Source organism: Malus domestica, chromosome 06, assembly GCF_042453785.1.
Source record: "Malus domestica chromosome 06, GDT2T_hap1".
In the NCBI taxonomy this organism is placed as follows: Eukaryota; Viridiplantae; Streptophyta; class Magnoliopsida; order Rosales; family Rosaceae; genus Malus; species Malus domestica.
The window spans coordinates 29,063,102-29,085,526 of record NC_091666.1 but is presented as its reverse complement, the minus strand read 5'-3'; the positions used below and the strand labels follow the sequence as shown (position 1 = coordinate 29,085,526).

The 22,425-nt window shown below is 39.5% G+C and overlaps 3 protein-coding genes and 1 non-coding gene across 4 annotated transcripts; 3 read left to right on the top strand and 1 right to left on the bottom strand.

Annotated features, from left to right (window-relative positions):
- Positions 1-1,444: 1,444 nt before the first annotated feature.
- LOC103437648 (leucine-rich repeat receptor-like serine/threonine/tyrosine-protein kinase SOBIR1) lies at positions 1,445-3,673 on the top strand. The gene has a single exon (XM_008376140.4). The coding sequence runs from the start codon at positions 1,644-1,646 to the stop codon at positions 3,537-3,539; it is 1,896 nt and encodes a 631-aa protein (XP_008374362.3). The 5' UTR covers positions 1,445-1,643; the 3' UTR covers positions 3,540-3,673.
- On the bottom strand, positions 3,647-5,863 carry LOC103437647 (protein MHF2 homolog). The gene is made up of 7 exons (XM_008376138.4): positions 5,728-5,863; positions 5,597-5,645; positions 5,455-5,495; positions 5,279-5,318; positions 5,115-5,168; positions 4,912-5,016; positions 3,647-4,050 (listed from the first exon to the last, which is right to left on the bottom strand). The coding sequence occupies exons 1-6, from the start codon at positions 5,749-5,751 to the stop codon at positions 4,913-4,915; spliced, it is 312 nt and encodes a 103-aa protein (XP_008374360.3). The 5' UTR covers positions 5,752-5,863; the 3' UTR covers positions 3,647-4,050; position 4,912.
- Positions 5,864-6,522: 659 nt separating this feature from the next.
- LOC114825390 (uncharacterized) lies at positions 6,523-7,785 on the top strand. The gene is made up of 2 exons (XR_011582138.1): positions 6,523-7,136; positions 7,565-7,785. It is a non-coding gene; the product is annotated as an uncharacterized protein (transcript).
- Positions 7,786-17,079: 9,294 nt separating this feature from the next.
- Positions 17,080-19,386, top strand: LOC103437645 (probable pectate lyase 18). Its single transcript, NM_001293910.1, is given in 4 exon segments — positions 17,080-17,303; positions 17,555-18,301; positions 18,607-18,745; positions 18,852-19,386. Coding segments are annotated over 4 exon segments (1,257 nt in total). The 5' UTR covers positions 17,080-17,154; the 3' UTR covers positions 19,074-19,386.
- Positions 19,387-22,425: the final 3,039 nt, after the last annotated feature.

Sequence of the window (22,425 nt, the reverse complement as noted above, 5' to 3'; positions counted from 1 at the left end):
CCTATGCGGCTTTAGGCAAAGACTTGTAGAACACTGGATATGTTTTATCGTGTTAACAATCTTAATCTTACTAATGTAATTTGACGTTCGTCTATTCAAACGTGTGAACATAAACCACACATATTTAAAAATTGTACATTCCTCTGAATTATAGGAGCGTATTTCACATTTCTACTTAGAGAAAGATGTTTTCGCAATAGATGACATTTGAAACCATAATCGATTGAAAAACAACATAAATGGGGAAGATCGATGGAAGAAACACCAAACTATTCCCAGCTTCTTCTCCTCATATGTGCACAAACACATAGACCGAATTCAAAACTTGAACAAATTTTTTGGATTTGAAGCATATTACAATTCAAACTACAATCTAAATTACGGTTGGCGTACTTTAAATTTAAATACATAAAGAAAGCACATCCGTTCTAAGTAATATAACTACACTCACGTTCGAACATACATTTAACTCTTTTATTATTATGGGTGGATTGAAAGATGAGTCATTGACGAATTAGTCTGACAATTAACAAGTTGTTTTATTAACACCTTACATTTTGTTAACTACACTCCACTTAATACTCTCCGTATTTACTTTTTAAATTATAATTATCTTAACACACGCCACATGCATTCCACTATTACCCTCACCCACCACACTTTCTACACACACTCCACAATCACCACTTAAACCCCACATTAAACTCATCTTCTTCACCACGATCAACTATTTATATATATATATATATATATATATATATATATATATATAGGGAAGTGTTACTGGCACTTCAAAAATTTCATTTTACACTCCTCACAAGTGTATTTTTCTTTCCTAATATAGAAAGTTTGGAGTGTAGAATGAGATTTTTTGAGTGCTAATAATAATTCCCTATATGTATTATATATTTAATATTGCACAAGCAGGCGGTGAATCCAAATTACAGACATCGATGATAGATTTGAGCTTAATAATGTTTCCCTTAGACTAATCACCTCTAATTTAACATTCCCGGATAATTCAAACTTTTCTTTTTTAGAACAAAGATGTAGTGTACACTAAATGAAGAGAAAGTTTGGTTAAGCCACACAATAAGCAACTTAATTTGGAATCGAATTTGCCATCAGATAATTCGATTTTGAATGCAAGTCTTTGCATTAGTGATTGCAAGGATTCATGTTGGAAAATTTATATGATGTGAATTCAACAATATACGGAGTGCTAATAAAAAAAACTCAAAGAGTTGTGTTATCCAACGCTCTTTTTTACCTCCCACAAACACACACTGTTAATTTCTGTCATTTGATATTCTTCAACTCATTCAATCCAACAATCGAAAATTAAAATAAGTGTGTATGAGATAAAAAAAAAAATATGTAAATAGCACCGCCACTTATTGTAATTATGTTAAACCAAAAAAGAACCAATTAAAAATGGGATTGACGTGATAATTTAATTGATATTATTTAGTCAGAGTAAACTTGTCTGATTGGAGATTTGAATCTACTGCGAATGAGGGCTCCACATTCCGTCCATTATTCCACTCTCCTTCTATAAAATACAAAACTAATAACCGAGCCAACCAACAAGTATGAACCAGTCCTAGTTCAAAGTCCAAAAACACGGAAATTTCCGGCCACAAATGGCAGCCTTATCCGGCACCGCCGCCCAGCTCAGCCTCCTCACCTTCCTCTCCCTCCTCCTCCTCATCAACGCGAGACTCAATCTCGACCCGTCCGACCTCCAAGCCCTCACCACCATCCAAAAAACCTTGGGCTTCCAATTCCATATCAGTCAACCAGCTCCGTGCAACACTCCCGGTGTCTTCTGCGAGCGCAGGCTCTCGGACAACAACACCTACGTCCTCCGAATCACCCGGCTCGTCTTCAAATCACACCGCCTCGATGGCTTTCTGAGCCCGGCAATAGGGCGGCTCTCCGAGCTCAAAGAGATCTCTCTTGCTCACAACAAACTTGTTGACCAAATCCCATCTCAAATCGTTGACTGCCGGAAGCTTGAGATTCTCAACCTCGGAGACAACCAGTTTTCCGGGGAAGTTCCTGCCGCGCTGTCTAACCTCATTCGCCTTCGAACCCTCGACCTTTCGTCCAACAAGTTGTCCGGGAATTTGAGCTTCCTCAAGCATTTTCCCAACCTGGAAAGCCTTTCCATTGCTGACAATTTCTTCTCCGGGAAAATCCCAGCTACCATTCGTTCCTTTCGCAATCTTCGGTCTTTCAACTTCGCTGGAAACGAATTCCTCGAAGGCTCGGTGCCAACGATGAAAGGGGTCGAGATTTCAGCAACCGATGTGCCAAAACGTTACATTTTGGCTGAGAATTCAACCACAAAAAACCACAGCTCCACAGCTTCTGCTAATGCTCAAGCTCCATCTAACGCTCTTGCTCCGGGTCCATCTGCAACAAAAAAGCACAAGAAGAAGAATAACAAGAGGAAGGTAGGAGGGTGGCTGCTCGGGTTTTTAGCCGGAGCACTGGCCGGATGTATATCCGGATTCATCTTTTCTCTGCTGTTCAAGCTGCTGTTGGCCGTGGTAAAAGGTGGCGGCAAAGATGGCGGTCCTGCGATTTTCAGTTCTCTGATCAAGAGGAAAGAGGACTTGGCTTTCCTGGAAAAAGATGATGGCCTGGCTAATTTGGAACTCATAGGAAGGGGTGGATGTGGAGAGGTTTATAAAGCCGAGTTGCCAGGAAGCAACGGCAAAATGATTGCAATAAAGAAGATAGTTCAACCCCCAAAAGATGCCGATGAACTGACCGCTGACGAGGAAAGTAAGCTTATGAACAAGAAGATGCGTCAAATCCGATCGGAGATCAACACCGTGAGCAAAATTAGGCACCGGAATCTTATTCCTCTGCTAGCCCACGTGTCTCGACCGGATTGTCATTACCTGGTCTATGAGTTCATGAAGAACGGGAGCTTGCAAGACATGTTGAATCAAGTTTCGGCGGGAACACGGGAGTTGGATTGGCTTACACGGCATAAGATTGCTCTCGGAGTGGCTTCAGGGCTTGAATACCTTCACATGGACAACACCCCTCACATCATTCACAGAGACCTCAAGCCCGCAAACGTCCTGCTGGATGATGATATGGAAGCTCGGATTGCAGATTTCGGGCTTGCAAAAGCAATGCCGGACGCTCAGACTCACATTTCAACTTCGAATGTAGCAGGAACTGTTGGCTATATAGCACCAGAATACCATCAGACATTCAAGTTCACAGACAGGTGTGATATATACAGTTTCGGGGTGGTGTTGGGGGTTCTGGTGATGGGAAAGCTTCCATCCGATGAGTTTTTCCAAAACACGAATGAGATGAGTCTGGTTAAGTGGATGAGGAATGTCATGACTTCGGAGAACCCTAGGCAGGCAATCGACCCGAAACTGTTGGGAAACGGATATGAGGAGCAAATGCTCCTGGTTCTCAAGATTGCTTGCTTTTGCACTCTGGATAACCCGAAAGAGAGGCCTAACAGTAAGGACGTTAGGTGTATGCTGTCTCAAATCAAGCACTAAGTATCCAACTATATGTTTCATGTTTGTTTTCAACAGGAATCCTACTAGATTAATTGTATCAAATATGTATTCTCAATGAAAGTGATGATGTAAAATAGCACGACGAATAAGAAAATATTGTGTTCCCCTTCAAACGATATTCCAACATTGTTTAAAGTGCTACCCCTGCCTATCTTCCACAGAGCTCATCTGTACCTATCCCGTCTCCGGTCACCTAGCAGAGCTAGTTAAGTGAGTGAAAGACGAGAGGAATGAGGGGCAATTTGTCGTTTAGACTTATACTAATTCAACGAAGATTTACAGTACACCAAAGATCATGCATATCCTAAACTCCCACTCCCAAGATTTCCAGCAGAAATTCAAGGATTCTAGCTTAAAAATTACAAAGTGAGTTCATAGCAGCAAACAAACATCTAATACGAGGTTTGGTTCCAATGAAACAACCTTATTGTCAATGCCTCCGAGAATATTACTGTCCATACTCTTGTTTTAGTTCGCCAAGTTTTGGAACCTGAAGCAAAACGCAGGCAGTCAAATTATCAATAGACATGCTTCCTCAGATTCATGCTTCAAAACAAAACAGAACTTCCACTAAGAAAATCAGAGTCCATCTAAGTGCACTCCATAGAAATGAAGGTCCCATGTAAAGGCATTCCATTACCATCCCTATAGAAAAGAAAAGTGCTTTTTAGGAAGCAACCAATCAACTTCCCCACGTAAGTGTTTTTTCATTGCCTTGTTCATTTTCAGCCATTTCTTTTGGATCCTTATCTCATTTCTCCGTCATAAGAAAAGTATTCTAATCAGTATGGATATCACTATCTACAGGTTTACCTTAATATGAACAAAACCCAAATACAAAATTCTTGGGTTCACCATATGATGCCAGAGACAATTGAATACAAAACATAAAACTCCAATTTCAAAGGCAAAGTATATAACTCCAGTCATTCGAGCAACGAAAACATGTTTTTATGTACCATGGACAAAAGAATTTAAGCAGTATGAATTTCAGTAGGTATAAAATCCACTTGCCCTGTTAATATCTATAAATTTTTTACATGGACAGTATGAAAATCAAATAGAAATTTCTTGGGTTCGACATGTGAATCATACGGTAGCAGAGAAACATAAATCTAAACATCAAGACATCAGTTTCTGTGGGAACTACTTTAAAGCTGATGTGAGGGCCGCCTTTGGGTCAAGCGTATGAATGCTGTCTTATCTCAAGTTACACCACTTATCAAAGTGCATTACTTTCCAATAATGCATCCGTATTGCAAAGGATTCAAATGAAATTATAAAACATAAGAAAACCAAAAGAAAAGTAGCAAAACAAATAAATAAAAAAGATTAGGGTCCTCATGAATACCTCAAAAATCCAAAAGCAACTGTGGGAGAACCCGCTCCAAGTGAGTTGGTTCAATTTTACTCACGCCCTCCGCTTCAGCAATTGTAGCAGCACGCTGCACAGCCTCTGCCACGACACAAAATGCTTCTCAAAATGTCACAATAAACACACAAAACTTCTGACCACATCCAATCTCAACTAAGCAACCAAAAGTTTGTGTGAACCTGTGGTAAAGTTCCGGAGAAGTTCACAGCTCAATTTTAAGGCATTTCCATTGGCTGCATAGCAATCGCGGAACAAAGTAATCATCAATAATAAAAAATCACATTACATACAAACAAATAAAAAATCCCAAAAAAATTGGTGAAACCTATAATGTGATTAAAACCTGATGTGGGGCGATTCTTCTTCGATGTTCCAGCTCCGGTCTGCACCAAACAAAGTTTGATGTCAGTAAATCCCAAAATTAGGGTTTCTACGGCAGAAATCTAATCTTCCTTGCCCTAAATTACTTCCACATTTAACAGCAATCAATTTACGAAAATGTGGAAGAACAATTAGTACCTCGCCGTCCAACGCATCGGCGCCTTCGATCATTTGACGCTCTGGAAACGGAAACAGAAACAGAAATGGACAAGTCATATGAGAAAGAAGAAGTTGGAAATTGACGGAGCAGAAGGAACAAAAATTGGCGGGGAATTCAAACCGAGAGCTCTTCTGGACCAGACGATCTTGAAAATCGCGTGAATTAGATCCTGAAAAATGCAAATAAAAAATGTTAGGAAGCGAAATCGAACGTTTCTGAGTGCGAATTGGGATGAGAAATTAGGGTTTTACAGGCTCAAATGTGTGTTCCTCCATGGGAGAGAATCAGGCGCTCTTTCTTCTCTTGTGTTTTTTTTGTTTTTGTTCCAAGTTGCTGGCGCTCTTTTCAACTTGAACAGGACGGCGTCGTTTACACTCCTAAGAAGTTTTTTGTGCAATGACCCTCAACTTACTACCTTCTTTCGATTTGTTTATGCGACTTTCAATTTGATCATGAATAATGATGTTTTAAAACGTGACAATTTATTCTCAATACGTCATAAAACGATAAATTAAGTCGAATGCTTGAATTTATCACAAATTTTTTGTTAAATTTTTATCGCTCAAATAAATAAATATGAATTGTAATTTAATACTAGAGATGACAAATTTAACGTGAGATGAAACATTAATACATTTCAAAAGACTATGATCCAAAAAATAAATTAAAATAAATTTGTTCAAAAATAAAAAAAAAAATTCTAAGGGACAAATCCAATACTTAGACAGGCCGTCAGGTAAGAAAATCGAACAAAAATTTGGTATACCGAGCTGATTGGTTCCATCGATTTCAATCGCTTTTTGGTTTCGATTCAAAAAATTCCACCTGTGGCCAAATCATCTTTAGTCAAATTGACTAGTGTAAATGTACTTTCTATGCAACAAGTTCGAATCTCCCTTGCCATGTATTTAGTTTCAAACAGAATATCAAGTCCCAAAAGAGAGAGACTAAAAAAACCAGGGGTCAAATTGGAATATGGCACTAAGTTCGGGGGACATAGAAAAACATTTCTCATCATTCTGTTCACCAAACGACGTCGTCGCCTCTTTCTTGTTCTAGCGACTCGCAGCCCGCAGTCGCCATTCTCCACTTCGAAATGAAACCCTTTTCGGCATAACCAAAAACGCCATAGCAAATCAAGCTTTTCAAATCCTCCCAACCGTGAGTCACTCCGCGACGGAGCAGCTTCTGATCCGTCAATTTCACCGCCTCTCTCCGCCCCCAGATGGCGAGCTTTGTTCACAAACTCGCCAAAAACGCACCGTCTCTGAGAACAGCGGTGTCCCTCAGAACCCATCTCTTCCCCAAACCCACACCCTCTCGTATTTCCCACCACAGCCATCTAGGCCCGCCCAAATCCGATTGCGCAGAAGACCCAGTTCCTCAATTTGGTCCCACAAGCTTCCACAATGCTGAATCTCCCAACTCCTTACCCATTTTCCCCAATTTCCCATTTGGGTTTTGCGTAAATCAGATTTCCCCAGCAGGGTTCGAGCGGATGGGTGTTTTCGAGGCTGTCGAGGTGGAGTCCGAAGATGCAAGGACGATTTGGGCTGACAGTGTGAAGAAGAAGAGGAAGAAGAAGATGAACAAGCATAAGTTAAAGAAGCTCAGGAAGAGTCTTCGCCGCAAGTCCAGAGCTTGATGTGGTAGTGAGCAGGTTTAGGCTTAGATTTTTGTGAAATCTCAGTTAACTCCAAATTGTTCTACATTTAGAAGTTATTATGCATTGCCTGAGAAATTTGAATGGAATGATCAGCTTGTTTTGCTTAAATTATAGAATGTGAGCATTGTTGAGTTTAGAATAAGATTCATTACACTTTTGGATTAACGATCTCATTTTACAAATCAAATTTGCTTCCTTTATTTTGGTTTGCATATATGTTTATAACGTGTAGTTAATCATGTTTATGTATAATGCTCATGTTAGTATGGTTGAAGAATAGCATTGTCGTGCATTAACGATAAGAATGCATGCTTCATCACAGATGATTATGTATATGGCTTATATGTGCTAATTTTCAGGTTTCAGTTTCGGTGTTACCTAATTTGTAAATAAGTTCTAATTTCATACTCTCTTAATTGCAGTGTAGTCATCATAAGGTTACATGAAAGATAACCTTGCTGATAGAACACGTGCATTTGACTTCTCTCTCTGTTATTATCCAAATCTCCCACCAGGTTTCTTGATTTTTTTTCATTGTTGTTCATCTTTCTGAACTTTGATATACTGCATTTAATGATTGTTTGAGATGCAAGTTATACTTTGAAACCAGTTTTGTGGATGTATACTATGAGAGCATTAGAAAGTCCCATAACTGTTAATGTGTGCATTTCTCTCAGGTTTTGTTCATTCCTAGGTTGGTACATTACGATAGGTTCCTAGAGATAGATACCTAGACTACGCTTACATCTTATGACATGAATGTGCATCATTTTGGATTATATGCTTGAGGTTAAGATTACTTCCCTTGATAGCATATTAGACTTTCTTACACTTATAAGCTATATTTAGTGGCCCAAAGCTAGCATTCATGATAATTGAAAGTTTGGTTTCCCTACCGTATCCTTCTTTAGTGGTCCTTTTGGTGCTTTCCGGTTTTGCTGAATTGGTTTTTTGACACTCATATATTAGTTGAACATTAATGCACTTATCAATGTGCATGGGGTTGGGAGCCTTATATCTACTAACAGTTCAACAGAACATTGCATTTAATGGAAGTTCCACTGAGTCCCCTGTGGTATGAGAGAAAGGAAATGGCTTTGTATATTTTCCCTCTTGAGACAATATAAACTCTAAGAGTATGGGGGGAAGTAAGATGCTTTGTGCTTTGTGCTGCCCTGACACAGGCTGGGCTAAATGCTTGACTTCATGGCACAGTTGTGCTTTGGAATTGTTCCATAGTTCAATACAGCACATAATATTAGAGACACGTTTGATTTGTTTGGAGGTCTTCTTGTATGATATGGGATTTATTGTTTAGTATAGGAGCTAGTGATAGGTGCTGTGCAATGAGATAACTACAAAAATGGGGATTTCAAAATTCGAAGTTGTTATCCCGTGATCAAGTAGTTGAGTGGGAATCCTTTCATTCTTAGCAAAGCTGAATGTGTACTACACCGGTGAATCAAATGTATTTTGCTTGTTATTATTGAGTTGTCCTTCCTAGCTTGGTTGCAGATAGAGTGACCCACCCCCCCCCCCCCCCCCCAAAAAAAAAAACCAAAAAAGAAAAAAGAAAACACCAAAAAACAAGTGATTTCGTCGTTCTTAGGAGATGTCTACTTAGTTCATGTTTGAGATCTTCCCTAACTTTGCGGAACTTCTTTCTGGTGTGTTTCTGATCATCTTCCTTTTTGACAACTCATCCTTCGCTCATGGCTATATCTTTTTGTTGTTGGTTTTAGTAGTAGCTATCCTTATTTCCTCATTTTGGGTCCTAGGTAATTCATGGTTGAGTATTTATTTACTTACTCAAGTTATCTTGCTTATCTTTTCGACTCAGTTTAGTTGCATTTGAAATTGAAGTGAGTTTGGTTGATATTAATGTTCATAATTTTTTTTTATAAAGTATATGTTTAGGATTCACATAGCTGACCCCACTTAGTGGGAAAAGGCTTTGTTGTTGTTGTTGTAAAGTATATGTTTAGGAGAACAGAGATGTATTGCAATTAGAACTATAAGAATAATTGTTTCTTAGTTAGTTTTGGCCTCGTTTGGTTTAGAGGATTGGATTGGATTGGAATATAGAAGTTTCTATTTTCAAGGTATGTTGAAGGAAGTCCAAAAGAGAACTAATCAATTCCAATCCTCTCCGAAATGGTAGGATTAGACGGAAGAAGTTTCCCTCGTTCTTGATCCCCTTGTAATCCTATCAAATGAGAATTCATTCTCACCTACCTTCAAGGAGGTCAAAAAGAGAACTTATCAATTCCAATCCTCTCCGAAATGGTAGGATTAGACGGAAGAAGTTTCCCTCGTTCTTAATCCCCTTGTAATCCTATCAAATGAGAATTCATTCTCACCTACCTTCAATATGCCGTGAATTTTGATGGTTATTTGTTTCATTCCAATCCTAGATACCAAACGAAATCTTAGAATACTATTTACTTTTACTAAATTCAAGAATTGGTTCCTTAGATTTTGGTTCTGAATAGGGTATTTTGAATCTTTGATACACGGAGAAATATGGATAATGTTAGAACATATAGTCCTTCATGATGCCCATTCCAATCTGGTTTACCTTTGCTGGCATAATTTTTGCTTTTGTTGGTGTTCAAACTTCAAAACACCTAGACCTATCCAATTTGGGAAGGGGAAAAGAAAGAAAAAAATGGGAAAAAAGTAGATATATAAGATGGTGTTATCTACACGTCCATTTTTATTTCTCACTCTTCTTAATTTCTAATCGTCAGATCAAATGAGTTGAAGAAGATCAATCAACAAAAAATTAACAAGGGTGCATGGAAGGTAAAAATGGGTGTGTGAATAACACTACTTACATAAGAAACACCCAAAAAGTGAACAAAATTAGAGAGGATTTGCATTGATGGTAATGATTTGAACACGTGGAGGTTTTGACATTTGATTGAGTCATGCCCTATAGATTAAAGTGAGTGGTAATTATGCCTTAGTTAAGTAGCTAACAAGACATTGTTTTGATATGATTAGGTCTAGCGACTGGACACTTAAACGTTATAGTTTTGAGACTGCCACATGACTTTATATGATTATGTGATATATTTCACACATCTTACACTCCCTCGCTCCCTCTTTCCCTCACTAGAATTCTGGTACTCGGAACTTATGTTTGAGAACTCAAGAGAAGTTCACAACGAGACGAGCCGTTCATCATTATGATAGGTGCCAAGTGAAAGTGCAATGATGTATGCCTATCATTGATATGTCATTCATAACATCTGACTGCCGATTCACTCATAGTGGAAACGAAGAGTAGGAAACTTGATGTCCTTTCTGTAGCCGTTTATCATCATGATAGGTGTCAAAATGGAAGTGCAATGATGCATGCCTATCATTGATATGTGATTTATAACATGACTACCGATTCACTCATGGCGGAAAAAAGAGTAGGAAATTCGCTATCCTTTCTGTAGCCGTTTATCACTACGATAGGTGTCTAGTGGAAGTGCAATGATGTATGCCTATCATTGATATATGATTCATAACATCTGACTACCGATTCATTCATGGCGAAAAAGATGAGTAGAAAGCTCGCTATCCTTTCTATCGTCGTTTATCATTACGATAGCTGTCAAGTGAAGGTGCATTGACGTATGCCTATCATTGGTATATGATTCATAACATCTGACTACTGATTCACGCATGGTAGAAAAGAGTAGGAAACTCGCTTACCCGTTTATCATTGAAATAGGTGTCAAGTAGAAGTGCATTGATGTATGTCTATCATTGATATGTTATTCGTAACATCTGATTGCCAATTCACTCACGCATACAAGAGGAGTAGAAAACTCGCTATCCTTTCTATACCGGGAGTAGACCTGGCATTTTGGATCCGACCCGTTAACCCGACCCGACCCGACCCGTTAATATTAGTATTTGGGTGGATGCTTAACGGGTCGGGTCGTTAACGGGTGAACCCGTTAACAACCCGTTAAATAACGGGTCACTTTGGGTCAACCCGTTAGACCCGTTACAACCCGTTAGCACCCGTTATAAATTATATTGGAAATGCTCCCACGAGCCGCTTTGGGTCACTCTGGATTCTCCGCTCCCTCCACAGGTCAACCTCATATGTGACAAAACACCATGAAACGGAACCTCAAGCCGCCTGCAATTGGCAGCGCCTAGCTGCAGCTTTCTCAAGTGCCTTCAATCTATTAGCTTCCATTCGCGCTTTCTGTTCATCTGTCATCTAATTTTCAGTGGATTCCCTAGCTTCTTTGTTTTCGACTTGATTGGTTATTTCTTTCTAGAAACTATCTGCTGCAGATATACAAGCATTAGCAGCAACCATCTCACCATGGAACGTCTTATACGGTTCCTACAATTAGCAAAGCAAAGGACATCAAGCTCTAGTAATTAACAAATGGAGCTTTAATCCAAACACGAAGAAAACTTCAAATAAACTAGATTGAACAAAATTGCACATACTTGAGTAGCTTTCTCATAGATTTCATGAATCATCTCTTCCTGCATATCATCCACATCATGGACCAGTTCCTCCTGCGCCGCACAGGTCAACCCTCATCTCCATCCTCTTCGAAGACATCATCTGCAGCTCCACCGCCGTCTTCTCCCACTCCGCCATCCTCTGCTTCCAGGAGCTCTGCATCATGCTCCAGAGGATCCAGACCCTTCTCGAAGACTCCTCCAACGGCATCCGGATGTGGCTCCTCCTCCAGACCGAGTCTCTAGCGAACAGCTTCCACGCAATTAGGGATTCGCGACGCTTCAAATTGCAGAGAGGAGCTCGAGAGCCTCCGGGAATAGTTCCAGAAGAAATCCAAGTCGCAACTCCTTGTATTGGAATGTAAAAAAGAAAAAAAGAAAAAAGGGTTTACGGGTGAAACGGGTTGAAACGGGTTGGGTTCGGGTGATCCGTTAACTTAACGGGTTGGGTTCGGGTGACCCGTTAAATTAACGGGTCGGGTGAAACCCGATCCAAACCCAATAAACCCGACCCGTTTACAGGTCTAACCGGGAGGCATCCGCAGGACCTTTTTTGTACATGAACCTTAAAACCACCACTTGTTTTGAATTTATTAGTTGATAGGATTGAGTTTGATGAGTCAAGTACTGAGCTGCTGGCTGAAGAAGCATTCATGTTATCTAGTTTGTAGGGTGGGAAGGTCCATCAAGGGCTCGTATCAAGGTTTACATCAGGGCTCAAAATGGAAGCACTAAATAGCCCCCACATGAACATGGTAGGGTTCTGCCCTTTCCCTCTTCTGTCAAACCAATGGTTTAAAGGCCTCGTAATTAGATCAACATCTCTAATAATTGGTATGTTTTGTCTAATTAACCTAGATTAATGAATTTGCTTGGTGATTAGTGGCCATGTTGGTCCCTCTTTATCCCATCCTCACCATCTTGTAAGATTTTTTGTTGGGAAAAGATCCTGCCTACTTTTTTTTTTCTCGTCCGATGCCCTCCCGCTTATTTACTCAATAAAAAGGACGGAAACAAATATACTGAAATGGATTTAACTTTAGTGATTAGTTTAATTAATAATATTTTATTCTCTGACTATCATCATTGATTAGTGTGGACAACTTATGACACGCATAGCTGAATGAGAGTTACTGCATGTCTACCAAGAGAAGAACATGGTGTCAGATGACATTGTCAATCGGAACTATAATATAGATCTTCGGTACCATTATTTTGAGAATCCTTCTAATTGGATTGGAACTCGGTTACAATGGAAGTCTCTAGGACTCAAACTATCTGTAATAATTTGAGCTAGTTTTTGGAGTAATCCCCTTATGTTTAAAAAAAAAAAAATCTAATCAGACTTTCAAGTCTTCATGCAAAAAAATTGTCGGTGGTACATCCAAACAAAAAAACCTATGTGCAAAATTTGACTTTTTAACTCGTAAAATTGGCATATTAAGAACAATTACGTAAACGATTATCAATTATTGACAGCATTTAATCTCAACGAACCACATACAAAGCCTTCATACTTGATGATTGGGGGAAGCCCACAAATTAGGCAGCCAATTTGGGAGAATCGAACTCCAACAAAAAATTGAGAAGAAAATATTGCTTGATGGGAAATTGGAAGCTCCCAGCATGTGCAGATCAAAGAAACCATTGGTTGAGAAAAAGATGCCAAATGGCAGCTCTCACCTCATCGCAAAGTTTCATATGCTTGTGTAGGTTGCCATGTAATTTCCACTCACATGCCTTTGCTCATGCTGAATTGTAATCTTCTTCGGATTTTTCTATCCGACGGATTCGGAGATTCTGACCTCATCCGATTTTCATTGGTCCATCTCACATAAATCAAGTGTCCGAATCTCTATTTCTTTTTTTTCAACAATTCAAATCTCCGTGTCTTTGGACTTCAAATATAGAGGTCCGGAAAAAATCTCCACTCGCTTATGCTTGCTACTCTCTCATTTCCCTTTTTATCAAAAGTAATTTATATCAAACAGATTTCTTATTATCGTTGCAATTTAATCTAATAATAAAGAAAATTTAACATATAATAATATATTATTCGTCTGAAACATCCTTCATGATGAATTTGTTACATGCAAAGACCTTTCAAATGCTTGTGACAAAGACCCTTCACGTCGTTTGCTTTTGGCCACAGCACCTTTTCATTAAAAAAAATTCGATCCGTCCCCACCCTTCAAAATCAACGGCTAACACTTGCTCTCGCATCCACAATCAACGGCTACGATTCATGGAGACGGCAGTCGTATCGTCGGTTGGGAATAAAATCGTTGCCATTGCAACCCGAGTGAGCATATTGGACCGACACCACGGGTCTTTCAAACACGTGGCTTCTGCGGCGGTTACCGATGTGCCATGTCAGCAGGTGGGCCACGTATTTGAACAATTCCGGCGAAGTTTGCGGCTAAAAAATTTTAACGGAGAAAAATTGAGGGAAGGATGATATGTTGGGCCTACTTGGAGAAAATTTTTTAGTTGTGACGGAAAAGCGAGTGGTACGTCATGTGTTTTCATGTAAGTGGTGAAATTTTTTTTATAAGTTATTAACTTTTTAACACACATATCCCAGAATTTATATAGCGACACACGATGTACCATTTCATATGACGATCATACTGAAAAATCTCTACTACTTGGGGTTTAGGGGGTTTGATTTTGTGGGCACATGCATGTGCTTCTGTCACGAGTATTTTTAGGTCTAATTAATTGCTTGCTTGCTTGAATTAAATTCAGAAATAACCGATTTCATATGGTTGTCAAGAATTTTTGGCGTTGCTTGCTCTTGAATGCATCACAATTGTGTCACACTTTTAAGTGTCTTGTCCACTTATCAAATCGGAAACTAAATAATAATAAATATGATACGGTAAAAATGTATGCGTTACAATTTTCTGATCATTTTCACCGGATCATTTATCAAGTCTCCGAAGAAATGTAGCCGTTTTCCGAAATTGTTCGAGCTCATTTTAGGATCGCATGAGAATAGGTTCTAAGAATTGTATTTTGTTGATATGAATCAAGTCGGTTGGCTAGAGTAGTTCAAATCTTTATCTGTATATATTTGAGTAGTTTAGAATATCTTAGTGTAAAGAAAATGATCGCATTACTTAATTATTCATATCATTTATGGAGGTAATACTTGCACAAGACGTACTAATGCAAAAGCTTCACAATTATAGAGTTCGTTACGATTTTTTTTTTAAAATGACTGAAAACGTTTTTTATGAAAATATTTTTGGAACCAACCCTTAATAAAAAATGCAAGTAAATTCTGGAAAAGCAACCAAAGTACTTCATAGAATAAGCACATAATTGGTGCTTTCAGTGTCACATCCCCGTCTGGGCCCCCACCACATTCCGGGCTCGATTCTATTGTAGCACGATATTGTCCGCTTTGAGCCCCTACCACACCCTCACGGTTTTGTTTCTGGGAACTCAGATGAGAAATTCCCAATGGATCACTCATCATGGGATTGATCTCGCACAAACTCGCTTAACTTCGAAGTTCCGACGGAACCCGAAATCAGTGAGCTCCCAAAATGCCTCGTGCTAGGTAGAGATGAGAATACACATATAAGGCTTACATGATCCACTCCCCTGGATGATGTGGGATACTGCATTCAGTTATTTTAAAAGTATTTTCAAACGAGTCAATAATATATTCTCAAAAGGTAAAGATTATATAGGGATTATATTATTTGCATGAGATGTATAAAATACTCAAAAGGGAAGGAAAAAAAACCCATCAAACTATATAAATATATATGAATCATTACTGAATCTTTGAATTTGTCACGCCTAGCTAGAGTACTAATTAGTTATTGGTGTACCTAAAACATTGGTCTTCTTTTTATGTTCATCATGTCTGCTAGCTCGAAACTCCTAGCATAGCATTTCGTTTTTCAAGCTAAAAATAATATATTCATAAAAATTAAAATTGAAAAGTAGTTTGTTCAAACCCATCGCAAATAAGTCAATTTTAGGGGCCATAAAATCCGCCAAAAATATGCAAATAAAGTGGCAAGCATACTAATTAGCAAAGTAACAATGTCTATATATTCTCCATTTTCACATATTTTTTCCATCGTATTTGGTTGTCTATGTTGGAGTACAATTCTCTCCTCTTCAGATTCCCTCTGCTTCAGTTCCCTCATCTCTCACTTTTCTCTTTTTCTTTCTCTCTTTATAAAGAAATCAACATCAGGCATTGATGTGACTTAATCGTGACCGTTCAAATAATAGGAACTGGAGGAGAGGGGATTGGAAAAGGGAGAAATTTGAAAAGGAGAAAATCCTACTCCATCCATAGCGTGTGTCACTGTCAATGGCAACGTGAAATGAGACAATGCTTTAATAATTCAAAAGAAAATGATATGCATAAAGGTCTTACCTTAAATTGTGTATCGTCTTAATGAGTAAAACCTACTCTACCAGCTTAAGTTGATGTTATGCGAAATAAATACAGCATGCAGTGGAGAAATTAATAACCAAAAGCAGGTGTTTTCAACACACATATTTGTGGTGGGGTTCATAGTCTTATGAGAAAAGCATACCAAAATGACCTTATAGATTTGCAAATTTAGACCCATAGAAGATCTAATGATCTATCAATTCTATAGTCAGTCCCTCTATTGTGTGTGGGCTGCGATTTTCGATCATTGGTGCATACGAGACTCACATCTCATTGATGGCCAGAAATTGTTAATAAGAATGTATGTGGGCAACTCTGAACTGTTGAGACTTTGAACTCACATCTCTTCAATTGTTAGAAACTACGAATGCTTGTGTGACTTCTTTTTTTTTTCTTTCAATGAAGTCTAAGCTATCCCACACCCCGAATGGTTGTAGAACTAACTTATATAAAGTGGGGTCCAAAAAGACTAAAGGCAGTTCATCCCACCCCTCGCTACATTCAAGTGGCACTCCTCCTCCCAAAGTTTTCAACCAGAAAATCTTTCATGTTTTTATTAGTTTCGTATCTCAAACCCAAAACCAGAGAGTGTTGGCGACTTTGGATTGTTGATGTTTGTAGAACTCTTATTTCATCTAATAGTAAAAAATTGCTCACGTTCATGTGGGTGACTTTAAGACGTTGATGCGTATAAAAATTATATTAGTTATGTATGCACGTAGACGACGGACACTAGAAAAAAACTCATACACAAAAGAAAAGAGTAACAACCAACATGCCCTATTTCACCACTGAACAGGAGTAGAAAACAGAAGATCAAGATAAGGTTAGTTTCTGTTAAAGGTATTTGATGAACTTTGTAGCATTATTCAAGGCTTGCTTAACGGCCAAAACTACCCAACTGGATTCCCGTAAATACCTGAAATCACGTAGCAGTTCGGGTCCCACATGTTTAGTTTAATCATGCTAATTATCCCCCCCTTTTAAAATCTCTTTATATATACTCCCCCTCCCTCGCTTCTTTCCACTCACAAACACACCTCCTCTCTCTCTCTGCCTTCTCTCTCTTTGCTTGCCTCAGTGCCTTGCACATTCAAAAAAATGCCAAAAATGCCAAGGCCCTCCTCAGGCCCCTCACTTCTCTCTCCCCTCCTCCTCCTCCCTCTCCTCTCTCTCCTCTCCCCAACCCTCATTTCCTCCAGGCCACTTCATCTCCAAGACCCTGAATTGGTAGTACAAGAGGTACAAAGGTAAGGCTCCACAAGTAATTATTTTGTGTTTGTTCTAGAAGTAAGCCTTATATATATCGAAAAATGTTAGCTCGTCGGACCGTGAATTACCACTGACCTTTTCCAATGTGTGTCCCAGGTTCACAATCTGACAATGTATGTTTGATAAGAGAATAATTTGGGGAATATGTTCCCTAGATATATATTCTGTCAACATAAGTAAGATAAGAGAATGTTACTCATTAGAATGTGTCACATTTTTGTGGTTGCAGGAATATTAGCGACTCAGTATCTAGGAGGAACTTGGGCTACTTGTCATGCGGGACCGGCAACCCTATCGACGACTGCTGGCGGTGCGACCCGAACTGGGAGAAGAACAGGCAGAGCTTAGCTGATTGTGCGATAGGGTTCGGAAAGAACGCCATAGGTGGAAGAGACGGGAAGATTTACGTGGTCACAGATTCCGGCGATGACGACCCCGTGAACCCCAAGCCAGGAACCCTACGACACGCCGTCATCCAAGACGAGCCATTATGGATCATTTTCCAGCGTGACATGACCATCCAGCTGAAGGAGGAGCTGATCATGAACTCCTTCAAGACAATCGACGGCCGGGGAGCGTCCGTACACATTGCCGGCGGGCCATGCATCACCATCCAGTTCGTGACCAACATTATTATCCACGGACTGCACATACACGATTGCAAGCAGGGTGGGAACGCTATGGTGAGGAGCTCCCCCAGGCACTTCGGGTGGAGGACCGTATCGGACGGCGACGGCGTGTCGATCTTCGGTGGGAGCCACGTGTGGGTGGACCATTGCTCGTTGTCCAACTGCAAAGATGGGTTGGTTGATGCAATTTATGGGTCCACTGCGATAACGATTTCGAACAATTACATGACGCACCATGATAAGGTGATGCTTTTGGGGCATAGCGATTCGTATACCAACGACAAGAACATGCAAATCACCATTGCGTTCAATCACTTTGGAGAAGGCTTGGTCCAAAGAATGCCAAGGTAATTACAAAAAGTAAAATTTAATTAGTGGGACATTTTTAAAATTAATTTGCATAAAGTAGATAGGTTGGTGGTCCATGGCTTTCATGCTTTTAAAAATTTTACTTGATTCTTAATTAGTATTAGTCTTGCTGACCGCTAATAATGTTAGTAAAAACGGTAAAAGAATAAATTGTTTGTTGTACATTAACAACTGGGCGCAAAAGTCTTCTTCTAAAAAACGGTGATTTAAGTGCTTTTGATTATGACATAGAGTTTCGAGGAACTTATTTGTGAATTATTAACCTTTTGATTTACATTTGCAGATGTAGGCATGGATATTTCCATGTGGTGAACAATGACTACACCCATTGGGAGATGTATGCCATTGGTGGGAGTGCAGACCCTACAATCAATAGCCAAGGGAACAGATTTGCTGCACCAGATATCAGATCCAGCAAAGAGGTGAAAACCCATCAAATTATGCACATTAGAAAAATGTTACAATTTAATTTGAATTTTATAATTTGTGTTTAACTTGTAATTAATATGTTACAAACTTTGTACGCAGGTGACCAAACATGAGGATGCACCAGAAAGTGAATGGAAGAATTGGAACTGGAGGTCGGAAGGCGACTTGATGCTCAACGGTGCGTTTTTTACTGCATCAGGTGCCGGAGCTTCCTCTAGCTACGCCAGGGCTTCGAGCTTGGGTGCAAAGCCATCTTCTCTAGTGGGTGCGATTACCACGGCTTCCGGCGCACTTAGTTGCCGAAAGGGCTCTCGTTGCTGATTGCATATCGAGCTTGTGGCCTATTGAAAACGACATTCCTAAAGTGATTAGCTGAAGAACTATTCAACTTCAATTAGACATATTTAGGAGGGAAGTGAGAGGAAAACGACATTTCCTCCAAACAATATTTTCTACTTTGTCCCTTTGCTTTTTTACTGTTTTTAAGTCAATTTTCATGATGATTACAACCTCGCTTTGTTTCTCTGAGGCTGCATTAGGGTTTCTGTTCAAGAATCTTGATGACCTATAAGAGAAGACAAGTGTTGAAGTGTTGACTATACTAAATTATCAATCTATTTCCTGATATTTGATATTTTTTTTTCTTCGTGTTTTTCTCGCTGTTTGACCTTTAGGATTATGCATTTTACATGTAAATCATAATATGAGATAGAGAAAAGTAACTCGTTAAAAACACAAAAGAACTAAAAACATCGAAAAAAACAAATCCGAGTACTTCAAGTTGAATTTTTTTCCTACTATATATGCATCGTGTATAGTAGAGATTAGAATTCTTCATCATTGAGAGTCCTTAAATCTTTGATTCTTCGTCGCATATTTAATTCTCAATTCATTCATGGCGGGTAAGCGCAAAAGCATACTATAGTTTTCATTCAAACTTATGTACAATTTAGACCCAGAAGACAAAAAAAAAGGCAGAACAACAGAATCCAATACTTGATTTTCGATAAGGACAAACAGTCTCCCAGAATTTTTGACCAAGAGATACAAATTGCACACCCAACAAGGCATATAGAGCAGAAGATGATTCCATGCCAAAAGTTAAAACAGAATTCCAACAAAGTAAAAAAAAAAAACCTAACAAAACCGTCCCCCGACAAATAAAAAATTGGGTAGGGCATGGGTTTTGAATTTAAACATTGGGGACTCGATTAGGGCTACGACTACTGAAGGAGAAGACACATGCAAACCCTAAAACTGGACCTCCTTTTGATGGAGCTACCTCAGCCGTCTGCTTTTAGAATAACAGTAATTTATTTGGGGCCTTATTTAGCTACAAGTTACGACCACATCTTTGACAAAGTTGCCGAACTGAGGCAAGCCACGTTTCCAAGCAAACACATGCAACCACTGCAGAAGGCTACAAAAGTTAGCCCTGTTCTTACTTCGCAGGCTAAAATTGACTACATGAGTACGTTCTCACATGGGAAAATGCATCTAGATGGTAGCCTGCGGGTTTCAGTTATATGATGCAGCTCTTAGGTTTGGAGAGCTCATCCAATGCATCGATTGCTTGTCTTTCCCGAATCAAATGTAAATGTCTCATGGACGACAGTCGTTAATTAACGGAAAAAATGTTGAATTTAAAACTCTACGAAACTTCACATGTTGTCATTTCCCTATACAAAAGTTCAAATTCGTATAAAATCAACAAGTTAAAAGTTCAAAATGCAATCCGTCATGAGAAATATAAAAACATTACATGTCAACAAGTGTGAGCGAGTGATAATTTTCCTGTCGCGTTTAAGTTAACAATTCATAAGATTAAAGAAGTGTTTTGGATAATTTGTCTAATATTAGAGTGTGTAGTGTGGATGCAAATTTCTTCCTCCTTGATCTTGGACAAAATTGCACCTACAAAACAATTAACACCTTAGGGTCAAGGCCAAGAGCCTCACGCGCCCACGATGAATGGGGGGGCTTAGGCCGAAGAACCTTCAATGCCAAAGTTAGAATTTAGAGAGAAAAAGTGTTTGGAGAGTATTGGGAACTTTGCAAGTGTATTGGAATGATCTTTTGGTGAAAATGGGAGCCTATTTATAGGGATAGGGTAGCCGGTCCCCTTTGGATGTTTTTTCGGGTGTAACTTATGGTTTAATGTGTGATTTAATGGATTAATTAGGCAATTAATCCATTAATTGGTTAATCAACACATTTTTGGAATAAATATTTTGGGGGTTACGTAATTTATATGGGATGTTTTGAAGGTTATGAAATAATTACCTTGTGGAAAATATAGAATGAGGATGGATGAAATAACTTTGAATTTGTTACCTATTTTGGGTGCTTTTGATTTGGTTGAATGATGATTGCACGCTGCTCGCGCGTAGGAATCATGTTGTACCTCAAGGGTATTTTTGCCCTATTTTGTCCAAAAATCCACATGTCGCCTTGTGATTATTTTTGGCTCCACAAATGCCCCCACACCTGTTGGGATGCTCGTAGGAAAGGGCAGCAGGTGTAGAGATCATCTTGCTTTAGGAAACATAGGACTGCTTCCTATTTTGATGTAGATTCCCTCTTTAATAGGAAATTATGTCCTTCTAGGAAATGGAAATAAATTTCTCTCAAAGCCTATTTAAGTCCACCTTAAGTGGGTTATTAAATCAACTTTGGAGAGCGATTTATTCTACCCTACAAGAGAGAGAGAGCTTAGAGGATATTTGTTTCCCCTCCTCTAGCAATCTTCTACATCTTACCCGTGCAAATGACCGTTTTTCGTTGATTTCTTCGTCTTCTCCGTGTCGCACCAATGTAAGTAAAATTTAATTTTTCTTGTCTTGTTCTTGGATAGTGCTATCGCGGGGCAACCGTCGGGGTGGTGTGACACGTCGGTTGACAGAGGCCAGGAGTCGGCTCGGCATAGGCTGAAAAGGTGTTGTGGCAGGGACCAATGTTTTAGGCTGCTCAACTTAGCTAGAGCCATGGATAGCTTGTGCGGCTAGGGTCGCAGATTAAAGCGTTGGGATGTAGTGCTAGACAGGCTGCATGGCTTATGTCTTTTTTAGGCTCTTGGTCCTGACGCAGGCTAGGCCGGTGATTGAGGGAAATGAGAAGGTCGTGGGCCTCATGAGCTGCTGGAATGCTGGGCATGTAGGCCTCTTGCCTACTGAATGCTAGGTTGAGCTCCTCTGCTGAGTATTGTGAATGGCATTGGCTGCTTAGTTCTCTTCGCCGAGAGAAAGGTGGACTGATCCCAAAAGATGAGGTAGAGAGGATCAAGGCGGATGTATTGGCTCGTCTGATCGCTGTCGTAGAGCCTACTATGAATGAAGGTGGAAAGAAGAGATCTTCCCCGCCTGCTCAAGAGATGCCAATTGAGAAAGATTGAAAATTTCCTTTGCTACTCATGAGGGTTTGCCTGTTGCCGAGATGCTTGTGATTGACATAACTTTTTCCAATGGGAAGAAAAAATGAGGCTGCTAGATTTGAGCCTGTGGCGCCTGCCATGTCGAGAATGGCTAGTACGATTGCTGATATGATTGCTCAGCATAAAGTTCCTATCATGCCCCCAGTGCCAAAGTCTGTACCAAGATGTCTATTGTGAGCTAAGTTCGGTTCACCTTTGGAGAGGCTTGCTACTATGAATAGCGATAAGGTGGACTCTGCTGCT